At 49.4% G+C, this 14,246-nt stretch overlaps 1 protein-coding gene across 2 annotated transcripts; it reads right to left on the bottom strand.

The window, feature by feature from the left end:
* Positions 1-323: 323 nt before the first annotated feature.
* CCS (copper chaperone for superoxide dismutase) lies at positions 324-14,089 on the bottom strand. Of its 2 annotated transcripts, XM_036259819.1 has the most exons (8): positions 13,990-14,089; positions 13,582-13,654; positions 6,255-6,392; positions 5,862-6,039; positions 4,979-5,039; positions 929-1,006; positions 747-850; positions 324-639 (listed from the first exon to the last, which is right to left on the bottom strand). In XM_036259819.1, exons 1-8 carry the CDS (start codon positions 14,026-14,028, stop codon positions 486-488), a joined length of 825 nt encoding a protein of 274 aa, XP_036115712.1. In that variant the 5' UTR covers positions 14,029-14,089; the 3' UTR covers positions 324-485. The 2 variants fall into 2 exon arrangements, with proteins under 2 accessions (XP_036115712.1, XP_036115711.1); XM_036259818.1 differs by having other exon boundaries at positions 747-1,006.
* Between the last annotated feature and the right edge of the window lie 157 nt (positions 14,090-14,246).

Here is a 14,246-nt window from a genome sequence, read left to right as displayed (position 1 = left end):
CCAGCCACAGGGAGAAACTAAAGCTGGATCTGCTGATTCCTCAGGGCAGTGAGGCCCTGCATGGGTCAGTGTCCACCTGGGTCCCAGCTGGCCATTGTGAAGGCAGGGCAGCAGGGCGTAAATAGAAATATGACTGCTGTGGCCCTTCATTGTAACCCTGAGGAGAATGCAGCCCTTAGGAGGTGTGTGGATTTAAATCCAGTTTTGTTTGGCTCCAAAAGCCAAGAGCTGGCCTTTGAAGGGGAGGGTAGAGGCAGAAGGGCCATGTTCACCAAGCCCATGGGACAAGGAGACATGGACAAAACACATAGTTCCATATGAAAATAAAACTTTAATTTGCCAAGGGATCATCATAGCAAACCCTGCACACCTCATACCCTCATTCTCCTCAGACCAGACACGCAGGGCCTCCCCTCCTCCTCCTGGAGGAGGATGGCATCCAGCTGGGAGGACAGTGCAGAGCTGAGGCTGAAGCCACAGCGTGCTCAGAGGTGGGCAGGGGGCTGGGCCGGCTCCTTTCGTCCCTGGCCAGCGATGGGCCGGCCTCGCTCCTCCCACATGGTGATGCCGTCGCAGGAGCAGATCTGCTTGGGGTTCTGGAAGAGGCCAGCAGAGCGTGCAATGATGCCACAGGCCAACCTGCAGAAGAATGTGTGGTCAAGAGTGGGCACTTGCCTGGGCCCCTCCTGGGTTCCACATGCATGGCTGGCAGAGCGCAGCCTCCTGTCGGACGCGGCGTTACCCACCTCTTTCCCGAGTTCCCCGTGATCCTGGATAAAGGATGGCTGCCCCGGCCCAGGTCGTCTTCTCCCTCGTCGATGACGAGGCTCCGGCCAATCACATCCCACACCTTTGAGGGGAGACAATGAACATCCTCAGACAGTGGCCCTCCCTGTGAGGAAAGGCCCTCACTTTCTTTTCCACTCACCTTCAGCTGCTCATCCTCTATCCTGAAGGTGGCTCGGCCACTAGCATCAGCGTGGACGTTCCCTAGGTCTCCCCGGTGCTGCAATGAGACCCAGGGGAAAGGAACATGGGGCACAGCTGCTAGGTTCTGGCTTCCCTGTATCTAACTCCCCTTCCCAAAAGTACCAGTGTCCTCCTGTGGGTACAGTCCGTAGGATGAAGGGACGGCCCAGAACACAAGGAAGCCAACTGGATGATTCCTCCCCAGAACTGAAATCCTGGCCAGAATGAGTCTTCCCCACTGGACCAGACTGTTTCTCCCATGAAGCCGTTGCCCAGCCTTGCATCCTGGCATCAGAAGCTAGCCCAGTTCCTACTTTTTTCCAAGCACAGTTCTCCAGCCTCCTGAAGACTCTGTGAGCCCTTGGAATCTGCAGTTCCCCTGGGCTTACACTGGCCAAGCTTGGCTTCTTGACCATCAGAGGCAGCCAGCATCCTTTCCCTGACATCCAGCCCCCAGGAACAGAGAGAAAAAACAGAGGAGCAAAGGGCCTGTCCTGCCCCTCGCCCAGAAGCTGGCTCTGCCTACCTTCTCCCTGGAAGGTAATAAAAATATCATATCTACTGAACACCTCCTAAATCAGACCCCCTCTGTCAGGCACGGTGGGTGCATATGCTCCCTCAAGGGGTTCGCAGCTCAGTGAGTCAGATATGAAATAGATGAGTGATTATGACACACAGGGTTAGTACAACAGTGTGTATTCTGGTGACAAAACCTTACTGACAAATCACAGAGACTCACATCTATGCGAATAAATTGTCCCCAACCTGACATTTTGGGCAGAAGCAAATGCCTGTGCCTACGTGGGCTGGTGCACAAGGCCTTGCTGCAGAGCTTGGTCACAAAGCATGCCACTGTATGATGGATTTGACGAGCAGCAAGAAAAGCCACTTTTGCTTTATCTAGTTTCCCAGAGAGACATCTGCTGCTTACACCTGGCACTTCTGTTACACCTTGTGTTGGTGTTTTTTTGTTTTTTGTTTTTTTCTTTATTGATCTTTAGAGAGAGAAAGGGAGAGGGAGAGAAAGAGAAACACCGATGAGGAAGAACATCGACTGACTGGGGATTTGGCCCACAGCCTGGGCATGTGCCCTGACCGGGAATTGAACCGGCGACCTCTTGGTACATGGGTCAACACTCAACCACTGCCACACTGGTCGGGCCTGTGTTGGGGCTTTTATGGTAGAAACATCAAGGAGGAGGAGGCAATGACACCAGAGCCTTGGGGAGTATTTTCAGGACTTGGCTGAGGGAGCAGCAGTGGGCAGTGTGGCCCAGTAGCAGAGGGTCAGAAGAGACAACCTTTCCAGTCCCTCCCCTATACACAGGTGGGTGGAACTGGGCGGGGTGGCCTCAAATGTCACACCAAGCAGCCTGGCAGGGCCTGTACCCTCAGGCACTGGGAGCCAAGAAGGGCTTCAGGCAGGGGCATGGCAGGGTGATCCCATGCTTGGGAGCAATCCCTCCACTACAGTGTAGGAAGAGAAAGGACTGGAGGGGGACAAGGAGAGAAGGGAAGGAAGCTGAGACCACTTAGGAGATGTACAACGAGACAACCTGGCTTGGATGTAAATTCCCACACTGAACTCATTTCCATTTGGCCAAAACCAGATGCTGAAATCTAAAAGGAACCTGCCAGTCATCATGGGACCTTGGCCACACAGCTCTTGCTCAAGTCTTCCTCTGTCTACATCAAGGGCTTAGGCACAATAGAGCGGCTGGCTCCAGCTTCTTCTGATTCCCAGCCCTGAGAAGGGCTCGGGCCAGAGCATAGGTCGAGAAGTGGTCTCTTGCCCTTCAAAAACCTCCACTTCCTAAGTGACACAGGCTGCCGGTTCCCAGATGCTTCTCGCTGGTTCACATCTTGAGGGCTCTGCTGTGATGTTTCCTCTGCTGAGCCTGCCATTCCCACTCATGTGGATCACCTGCCTAATTCCTGCTCAGCACCTTTCAAGGCTCAGTGAGGAAGATAGCTTCTGAGATGCACCTCCCCTGTATTCACACCCTTGTGCGCTCCCCTGAGGGTGGGCTGGACCTAGTGTCACATCCAAGATTAGGTTACAAAAAGAGTGTGGCTTCAGTCTTGGATGCCCTCTCTCACTCCCTTGCTCCAAGGGAAGCCAGCTGCTGTGTTATGAGCTGCCCTAGGGAGAGGCCCATGTGGCAAAAGGGCTGATGTCTGGCCAACAGCCCAGGGAGGCCCTAAGGCCTGCCTATAGCAACATGAGCCAGTGGAAGCAGGTCCTCCCCGCCTGGAGTCTTGAGAGGGCTTCAGCCTGTGACAGACCCTAAGCCGGAGGCCCCCAGCTTAAACTGCGCCGAGAATCTGTGAGATGATAAGTGCTTGTTGTTTTAAACCGCTAAATTTGGAGTAATTTGATTCACAACAATCGATAACTGATCATAAACACAAGCATGGCACTGTGCAATGGACCCGACAGAAAAGCTTCTCCAACTTTGGGGGAGAGGGGAATAAACATGTTTGACCATGAGAAATGTGACAGAGCTGTCAAAAGTCCAAAAATATCAGTTACATGAATTAAAAAAAACACATATCATGCATTCATTTGTTTTGTGGCAGATGGATGCAACCTTTCATCAGGATAGAAAATAAAAACCAAGGAAGCTTGTGAGTCCTGGAAGGGGGTAAAGAGGAGTCACCAGCTCCCAGGACCAGGACCCAGAGCCTGTCTGCTTCTGAAACCCAGGTGGGGAGAACACACAACACAGGGAGTGAAGTAGATGGTATTAGGAGTGTGAGGACAGGACATTAGGAAACATTAAATCACTGGTTTGACATCCAGGACAAAGTTTTCATTTGGTGTTGACAGGCCTCTAACACCTTTGCTAATCACTTTAACAAAGATAGAGTGAAATGCCCTGGCCGGTTTGGCAAAGCGGTTAGAGCGTCGGCCTGTGGTCTGGAGACACCCGGGTTCGGTTCCTGCTAAGGGCACGTACCTCAGTTGCAGTTTGTCACCGGTTCTGGTTGGGTCGTGCGGGTGGCAGCCACTCAATGTGTCCCTTTCGCGTCAATGTTTCTCTCTTTCTCTCTCTCTTTCTCTCCCTCCTGCTCTATCTGAACAAAAAATGGAAAAATGTCCTTAGATGAGGATAAAAAAAAAAAAAGATAAAGTGGAGTTCAGTTCCTGGCAGGACAGAGAGCACGTTTTAGGCCCGAACTGATTTATTTTTACAATGATCCTTCTATTAAGGCTAGAAGTGCTGGTTTTTCATTCTCTGTGGCAATAACAAGTTTCTTGTTAAAAAATCAATCTACCTTAGTTATATAAAAGAATGTCTTGCTTTGCTTCAAAATAGTGGTAGAGAAGGGCCGGGAGTATAGATAAAACAGGACGGGCCATGAGGCGGTGTGTTGAAGCTGGGTAATAGGGACCTGGGGGTTCAGGACAGTAGTTTCTCAGCTTTGGAATATGTTTGAAACTTTGCGATAAATTGAAACACTAAAAATCACTAAATTTACCTAAGGAAAAACAATGAGTCAATTTAAATCAAAACATTGAGTAACTAACAGAACAAGCAGTACTCAGATAAGGCAAAAATCATTAAGGCAGCACGTGACTCAGTCGATGGGGAAACACTTCTCTGGTGAAAAATGAAACTCCAGGACCAGCAGTTGGAGCATCGGGAATGGCGTGTTAGGGAAAACCTTCAACTTCTACACTGTCACTCCTCTAGGAAGCTGTCACACTCCCCATGCCCCTCAGGCTGAATCAGGTGCTTGCTCTGGGCTGCCAGGGCCTCCAGCCAGGATCATCTCACTGTGGTGCAACCACAGTGCTCCGTGGTCTCCATTTCCAGATTGTGAGCTCCCACGGGGCAGGCCTTGATCATAGCAAGTGTCAAAAAACGCCTCTGACTGGAACAAAAAAAGGTGAAGGGAAAAGACCCCACCAAAAATGAATCTCACTCGAAGGCCCCAAGAGCTGCCTGGCCGGCCTGACCTTGGGCTCTGTCTCAGCCCAAGCCTCACACAGTTGGACACTTACCCGTTCAGAGTCCTGGGGGCCCCCATGAGATGTTCCATCAGGGTTAAAGTGGTCCCCACAGCTAAGAAGAAAAGGTAGCAAGTGGGCAGTGAAACAGTAGCTCACAGGCCAGGTGATCCATCCTTTAACTACATTTCTTTCTTCTCTCTCTCTCTCTTTCTTTCTGTCATTCATGCATTCACGCATTCATGCATGCATTCAACAAACAGGCTCACTCTGTGCCAGGCTTGGGTTGAGGGCATTAAGAATCGAACATGGGCCCTGGCCAGTTTGGCTCAGCGGTTAGAGCGTCGGCCTGCGGTCTGGAGAGATCCGGGTTTGGTTCCCGCTAAGGGCACGTACTTCGGTTGCAGTCTGTCCCCGGCCCTGGTTGGTCGTGCGGGTGGCAGCCACTCGATGTGTCCCTTCACGTCGATGTTTCTCTCTCTCTCTCTCCCTTCCTCTCTCTCCCTCTCACTCTATCTGTACAAAAAAATGGAAAAATATCCTCGGGTGAGGATAAAAAAAAAAAAAAAAAAAAAAGAATCGAACATGGGTCCTGCCCTCAATAAGCTCCCAGAGGAGAAACAAATTAGTAAACAACTAATAGTATCTTAGCAAGACAAACTCCATGACACAGGGACCTGCCTTTCCCATGTCCAGGAGTCACCTTCCATCTCAAAGGCAGTAAGGTGTCTCTAAACAGGAACATCAAGGTCAGATTTTGGTTCAAATTCTTACTCTACCATTTACATGTTCTAGGGCCTTTGACAAATCATTTAACTTTGAGCCCCAGTTTTCTGATCTGTAGACTGGGCCTGGGTGCATATGCAGGACCAAGTGTGAAAGTGGGTACACAGCTGGGGGGATGAGGATGCTACAAGGGAGGTTACAGACAACTTACCTGTTGCAGTTGCTTGTGAGGTCCCCGAACTGATGAACGTGGAGTCCATGTGGCCCAGGCTCCAGGCCATCAATTGTTCCCTCTATGAGGCAGCGCTCAGGGGTCAGCTGTAGGAAGCGCACCACCCCCTGCACAGGGCCAGTTTCCCCTAGAATGGCCACTGCTGCTCCTAGATTCTCTGCAAGGCATTAGACACCTGGGTAGGCTTGCCACTTCACCCAGCCCCACCCCTTCATCAGCTGGGGAAGGGCATGGAGAGAGCCCCTCATAACTTTCATACCTTCTCCAAAGCATCTCCAACCCAAAGCCACAAAATCCTATGGTTAGGTTTATACCAGCCCCAGGCCACCTCCCTCCCGGAAAGGCAAGGCCAAGGCCACAGTAGTTACTCACGCAATAGGCCACTGCCCATGCCCTTGAGTATCGCCTGCCGCCCTGTTCCTTCTAAGAGGGCCTGCACCTCCTGGCTGGGCAGGGTGGTCTGCACCAAGACCATCTGTTTTTCCAACTCCACCTCTACACTCTGGACACCTGGGAGAAGAGAGGGGGGCAGAGGGCAGCACAGGACTGGTACCCCTGTGCTGGGAACAGGGAGGAGAGAAACAGAGGGTGACTCCATCTTCACCAACCTCCCATGGCTGGAGGCAAGCTGGGAAGCTGCAGTCTTGCTTTGTAAGGCCCTTAACCTCCCTGAGGCTGTTTCTTTATAAACAAAGTGGGGATAATGTTACCTCACTTCCAGGATTGTTTTGAGTTCTTATTACATGCTATGCATTATTTATAACTTTTGAAACATAGATAATTCTTTTTAAAATATTTTCATAAATGTGGGCTATCACAGCAGCAATATTCATAATAGTCAAAGGTGGAAACGACCCAAATGCCCATCCCCAGTGATAAACAGGTAAACGTGGTATTTCTATACAGTGAAATACTATTCGGCCATAAAAAGGAATGAAGCACTGCTGTGCACTACAACATGGACGGACCTTGAAAACATTGTTATGGGGAAAGCCAGTCACAAAAGGCCACATGTTAGATGACACCATTCTGGATGAAATGTCCAGAATAGGTAAATCTATGAAGACAGAAAGTAGACTGGGGAGAAGGGAATAGGAGGGTGATCACTAAAGGGTTCAATTTCTTCATGAGGTGGTGGAACATAAAACTGATAGTGGTGCCCTGGCCGGTTTGGCTCAGCATTGGCCCGTGGTCCAGAGAGACCCGGGTTCGGTTCCCGCTAAGGGCACATACCTCGGTTGCAGTTTGTCCTCGGCCCTGGTTGGGTCGTGCGGGAGGGAGCCACTCGATGTGTCCCTTTCACGTCGACGTTTCTCTCTCTCTCTCTTCCTCTCTCTCCCTCCCACTCTATCTGAACAAAAAATGGAAAAGGGTCCTGGGATGAGGATTTAAAAAACAAACAAACTGATAATGGTGATGGTTGCACAACTCTGTGAACATACTAAAAATCACTGAACTCTATACTTTAAATGGGTGAATTTTTGCCCTGGCCGGTTTGGCTCAGCAGTTAGAGCATCAGCCTGCAGTCCAGAGACCCGGGTTCGGTTCCCGCTAAGGGCACGTACCTCAGTTGCAGTTTGCCCCTGGCCCTGGCTGGATCGTGCAGGTGGCAACCACTCGATGTGTCCCTTTCATGTCGATGTTTCTCTCTCTCCCTCCCACTCTATCTGAACAAAAAAATGGAAAAATGTCCTCGGGTGAGGATAATAAAAAATAAAAATAAAATAAAATAAATGGGTGAATTTTGTGATATATGAATTTTATCTCAATAAAGCTCATGCACATATAAGAAAGGGTTCTATCATCATCACCATGAGAGCCAACATTTGTTGAGCATGCACTGTGGGCTTTTTCGTACTTTAGCTGTAGTAACTCCTTTCACACTCAAGTGAGTTGGGTACTATTAACCTTATATTACAGATGAGAAAATCGAGGCAGAGAGAAATTAAGAAACTCGCTCAAAGTCACGTTGTAATAAATTGTGGAACTGGAATGCATCCCAGGCAGCCTACCTCCAGAGCCTGAGCACTTCACCTGGACACTGCTCATCTGAGAAGCAGCCCCCAGCCTCCAGGCAGGGTTGGGACCCGCTCTGCCCTCCTGGGATACATGGAGTAGCAGCTGCCACTTCCCTGCGTTAACTCATACTACACCAATTCCAATCCTCTGTGTATGTTCCACAAGGGTCAGTTTCAAGAGTTAGTATGTCTCAATTGCCCCCTAAACCGCAAAGTCATCCTGTGTATACACAGCCTGTGGGATGATTCTGATACATGCTGAGCTTTGACGAACATCAAGCCAACTCAAAGAAGGAAAAAAGGGGCTTCTCTTTCATTCAGATATTCAGGGCTCCCAAGTCTTTTAAGAGAACCCTGGAATCCTCAGCCAGCATACAGGGGATGGGCTTGGAATCCAAATGCTACTCTCACCTGTAGGGCTTACAATCATTCTTTTTTTTTTTTAATGGGTCATGTTTATTTTCTCTGTACCATTTCAATTTTAGTATATGTGCTGCCAAAGTGAGGGTAATCATTCTGCTTTGATCGCAGTAAGTGTGTTTGTTGTGCTGCAGGATAAAGCCCAGGGGAGCTGTGGGCAGGCCAGGAGACAGGTTAAATGAGGCATTTCATGAAACGTTCAGCTAGCGCTCATGAACTAATGTTACACTGACCATTGGCCTTCCCTTCATCCTTGGTTTCCCTTATCCGTATTCTTTCAACAAATGCATACTTGGCATGGAGGTGGCCAGGGTCAGGGAAAGCAATGGCCTAGTCCTCAGGGAGCTCACAGGCTGTGGGAGAACTCAGACTATGGGTTAACCATCAGGCAGAAAAGGGAGTAACAACTCCTGAGGTACAAAGTACCTCAGCTGTTCAGATTCCATCCTGCTCAAAGAAGGCAAAGCTGGGAAATGCTACTGGGAGGTGGCAGCATCTGAGAGACAGAAATATTTGGGCTGTGGCTGCAAGAGTTCTCATGGGCTGCTTCTTCAGATCCCCTGCAGCATCCTTGACACTGCTGGGGGACAGGCAGAATGTGTAAGCGATCAGGCAGACACACCCATCTTCTCCTCTTCAAGAACAAAGCAATTCTGGGAGCATTTGAGATCTTCCTCTCTGGCATACATCATTAGTTTGGCTCAAATAAATTCATAAAAATTCGCTAAAAAAGGAACAGGGCTATTCTGTGAAAAGGAAACTCTACAAATAATCAAACGGTCTCACTTCACACAACATCTCATCCTGGGCCACCAGCAGCCTGTGATGCCTTAGAGTTCCACGTCCACCTAGAAGTGCCTCTTGATGCAAAGGGAGTTTGGGGGAGGATGGCAATGCAAGCTTGTGGCCTGAGCCTGCAAGGTATGCCAAGAGCTGTGTGCTCTGCTTTACACACATCAGGATGGTGATACTGTCCTCATCTGGCAGGTGAGGAACTGAAGCTAGAAAGTTACACAACTGGCTTGAGGTCACAAAGCTTGGAAGGTAGCCTGTCCAACCCCAAAGCTGATGCTTGGTTCCCTCACCCTGAGGAAGTAGGGTTGAGCCCCAAAGGACTGATCGTCTGAGGCTCCCAGGGCTCAGATAAACATGTAATGCAAAAGGTTTCATTTATTCACTCGCCTATTCAGTCATTTAACAAATGTACGCTAAGCACCTATCACGCGCCATGTTCCAGGCAGTGGGGATACAGCAGGCACAAGTCAGGTGATATCTCTGCCCAATGAGGCAACACACGTCCAGTACAGGGATGCAAATGCCAAACACACACACGAGGCTAACTCAGACCGTGAAAAGTGTGATCAATGAAATGGATATTCGGGAACAACTGGGGGATTAACCACTTAGACAAGAAACGTCTCGCTGAGCCTTTAAGCAAAGGCCTGAATGTAGTCAGGGAAGGGCATTCCAACAGAGGGAACAGCATGGGCAATGACTCTGAGGCAGGAACAACAACGATGTGTTTTATTTTTTATTTATATTTTTATCCTCACTCGAGGACATTTTTCCATATTTTGTTCAGATAGAGTGGGAGGAAGAGAGAGAGAGAGAGAGAGAGAGAGATATCGAAATGGAAGGGACACATCGAGTGGTTGCCACCCACACAACCCAACCAGGGCCAGGGACAAACTGCAACCCAGGTACATGCCGTTAGCGAGAACCGAACCCGGGTCTCTATGGACCGCAGGCCGACACTCTAACCGCTGGGCCAAACCGGCCAGGGCATACACTGATGTGTTTTAGAAGAGAAAGGCCAGTGTAGCTGAAGCTGAGAGTAAAGAGAATAGTAAGATATGGAGCTATAAGTGAAGACCAATCAAGCAAAGTTTTGTAGGCAACAGGAAAAAACCTAGACTTGAATTTTAATGCAATGGGAGGCCACTGGGAGAGGCCATAGTGGATAGTGGTGGAGAGTGTGGGCTCTGGAGCTGAAATCCTGAGTCTGCCACATACTAGCTGTGGGGCCTTAGACAAGTTACTCAACCTTTTTGTTGAGTTTTCTATTCAGTTTCTTCATATGAAAATCTATTTCAGAGGGTTATTGAAAACCTAAATGAATTATTTCATATATAGCACTGAAAACAATGCCTGGTCCATGGGAAGCTCTCAAACATTACTTATAGAAGATTTGAAAAAGAGCAGCCACATTATCTAATGTATGATTTTAAAAATCACTCTGGCTTGTATTTTTTTAAAATATTTTTTCTTTATTGATTTTAGAGAGAGAGGAAAGGAGAGAGAAATAGAAACATCGATGAAAGAGAACATTGATTGGCCGCCTCCCACCTGCTCTCCACTAGGGATCGGGCCCACAACCTAAGCATGTGCCCTAACTGGGAATCGAACCAATGACCTCTTTTTTTTAATTTTATTTTTTCTTATTTTTTTATTTATTTTTTCTTTATTGATTTTTAGAGAGAGAGGAAGGAAGAGGGAGATAGAACATCGATGAGAGAGCACATCGATTGGCCGCCTGCTGCATGCCCCCCACTGGGGATCTGCCCACAACCTGGGCATGTGCCATGACTGGGAATCGAACCGGCAACCTCTTGGTGCATGGGTCAACACTTAACCACTGAGCCACACCAGCCGGGCGAACCAGTGACCGCGACCGCTTGGTGTATGAGTCGACACTCAACCACTGTGCCACACCAGCCGGGCTCACTCTGGCTTTTATATAGAAAAGCTATTAGAGTGGGCAACAGAGGCAACAGGGTACCCAAAGATGAAGTTCTTGTTCAGGTCAGGGTGAAGTGAGGTGCCAAGGATTGGTGTGAAGGCTCAAGTATGGAAAACAAGAGGCTGGACTCAGTATGTTTTAGACATACAGCAGACAAAACTTTATGAAGGCCTGGCTTCAGTGTAGGTGGGTTCCTGATCTGGGGTCTCTGAAGAAAAGCTGCTTCCCTTCTCCTGAAGTGGGGAGGGCTCCAAATGGGAAGCTCTTTGTAACTATGCACTTCTCGAACTCCTGTCCTGAGTCTGAACCAAGAAGGCTAAGCAGCAGTTAAGTTTGGCTGGTGAACCCCAGAATGTGGCCAGGCCAGCCCTTGTTTAGCTCAGAACCCAGTGAGAGAGAAAAGATAAGGCCACAGTGAACTCCAGGGTGTGTGATAAGGTTCAAGGAAGTGAGCCTTGGGCTGGGAGCTCCTCCCACTTATACCTAGGAGGAGAGCAGAGCCTGATTCCCCAAAGCCCCAGGTCTCCTGGAGAGGGCAAATCCCTCACTCCTCTCCTTCTGCATTCTGGGAAACTACAACCACCCTGCTCAGCCCATGAAAAACCCAAGCTGGTTCCAGTTACCCAGAACAGAAAATGTAGTCACCAGCGGTCTTTTTCTGTACCTAAAAACTGCTGAGGGCTAAAAATTGCTGTGTCCAACAGAAAGTCTAGCTGTCTGCTCTCCCAGCAAGAACATTTTACAGGAAGGGGAGAGCCCAACATCCTTAGAAAGCTTTGGTTAGAGCAGTGCACTCTCGGTGGGATGGCTCAGTCTCCTCAGACCCTTGCCCACTATCCCCAAACATAGCATACCCTCCTTCCTCTGCCCAACCAGATTACCACTTGCAAGCCCTTCCTCTCACAATTAACTAAGATTTAGTGAGCTCTTACTCCATGCCAAAGATTTTTTCTAAAGTGCTAATTAACTAATTTACTCTTCAGGACAATCCTCTGGAGTACCTTCCATTATCATGCCCTTTTAAACACTGAGGAGCCCTGGCCAATGAGCAGTGGTTAGAGCACCAAAGTGTTGTGAGTTTGATTCCCGGTCCATCAGGGCATATACCTAGGTTGCGGGTTTAATCCCCAGTCAGCGCATGTGTGTCAGGCAACTGATTGATGTTTGTCTTTAGAATCGATGTTTCTCTCTCTCCCTCTCCTTTCCTCTCTCTCTAATATCAATGAAAAGCGTATTCTCGGGTGAGGGAAAAAAAAAATCACCGAGGAAATAGAGGCACAAAAAGTAACATACATGATATCTCAGTGCCTCAAAATGGCAAAGAGGGGATCTGAACAGTCTTAACTCCAGAGCACAGACCCCTAACAACTAATGACCCACTGCTGCCCTACACAGAGCTGAGTGCCACCACTGTCCCAGCTTCAGAAGCATCTCACCTCATCTCCTTGCAGACCTGCTCTCCTAGGAGAAATGCTTATGTCCTTACCTAACTTGATGCAGGGCTGTGACTGAAACACTTGTGAACCCTTCTCCCTAAAAAGTCCCCAGTGTCTGGTATATACCTGCTGAATGACGAGATGAACATTTAACAGAATCAAAGGAAGGTAGTTTCCAGTGCAGTGCTGATGGCTCTGCTTTCTCGGATTTTTCTGGTTGTGCCAGGTCACCTCCAGACCAGCTTGCTAACTGACCTTTTATTTTATTTTATAGATTTTTAGACAGAAAGAGGAAGGGGGAAGGAGAGAGAGAGAGAGAGAGAGAGAGAGAGAGAGAGAGAGAGAGAGAGAGAGATTTGTTGTTCTACTCATTTATGCGTTCATTGGTTGCTTCTTGTATGTGCCCTGACTGGAGATCAAACCCGCAATGGCGCATGGAGACTACCTGTAACCAACTGAGCTACACGGAAAGGCTCCCTAGATGACTTTTAAGAACCAGGAGCCGCCCTGGCCGGTTTGGCTCAGCGGTTAGAGCGTCTGCCTGCGGTCTGGAGAGACCCGGGTTCGGTTCCCGCTAAGGGCATGTACCTCGGTTGCAGTTTGTCCCCGGCCCTGGTTGGTCGTGTGGGTGGCAGCCACTCGATGTGTCCCTTTCACATCGATGTTTCCCTCTCTCTCTCTCTGTTCCTCTCTCTCCCTCCCACTCTGTCTGTACAAAAAATGGAAAAATATCCTCGGATGAGGATTAAAAAAAAAAAAAAAAAAAGAACCAGGAGCTGCTTCACAAGCAAGAACCACCTGTTTTCCAGGGAACTTCTGTAGGCAGGGCTATACCTAGCCTAGCTCCTCACTCACCAGGCACCTGAGGTTTAAGACACCAGAAGGACAGGCAGCTGCTGACAGGGCAGCTTTGAGACCTATACTCCAGGCTCTGCCTCTGAGGCTGTGTGTGATTCTGAGAACATTCCTTCCTCTCTCTACGTCAATTTGTGTATCTGTAAAATTGGAGTAGGATTGGTCTAAGAGATTTGCCTACCTCTCCCAGAGGTCTCTGGACGATCCAAAGAAAATTTACTGGCTCTTACCTGCCACCCCTTGCAGGGAAGTGCGCACCGCGTCCACACAGCTCTGACAGGTCATCTGCACCGCGAACTCCAGCTGCAAGAGCGGCAGGAACCCACTGATGAGAGCTAAGAACCCCTCTTGCGTGACCCTGTTTCACTACCTTCCCTACGAACACTCCAAAGGCCTGGGGAAACGCCCCACGTGACCCCTCCTCAGGCGTCTTTTTCATTATTACTCAAGAGCATTTCAGCACCAACATTTTTCCAACATTAACACCAAGGACCCTCCTACTATCGCACTCATTTTACGCCGGGTCCCCAGGCCCCGCCTCTGGTGCCCGCTTCTTCCTCTCTTCTCGAGTGAACAATCACCCCTAGAGGTCGAGCTCTCTGTCCCGCGAGGCTCCCACACGAGGATTCAACCATTACCGTGCAGGCGGTCCCACGGTCTCCCGAGTCCGACGCCATCTCGGATCCAGTCACTGACAGGAGGACCCGAACCGCTTGAGTGCTATAGCGCAAACCCCAACTAGCGTCACGAGGAGGCGGGACTTCGAAAGCCAGACGTTGCCCCGCCTCCTGGTGCGCGCGCAAGCAAGGCCCTCCCTCTCCTCCCCCGAACCTTCAAGGCGTGACGAACACAGGCTGCGCAAGCGCACTTTGGCCGTTCGGTCCCTGGTTGCCTT

Source organism: Molossus molossus, unplaced genomic scaffold (genome assembly GCF_014108415.1).
Source record: "Molossus molossus isolate mMolMol1 unplaced genomic scaffold, mMolMol1.p scaffold_m16_p_13, whole genome shotgun sequence".
Classification (NCBI taxonomy): Eukaryota; Metazoa; Chordata; class Mammalia; order Chiroptera; family Molossidae; genus Molossus; species Molossus molossus.
The sequence above is the reverse complement of the archived record's forward strand: the minus strand, read 5'-3'. Positions and strand labels throughout refer to the sequence as shown.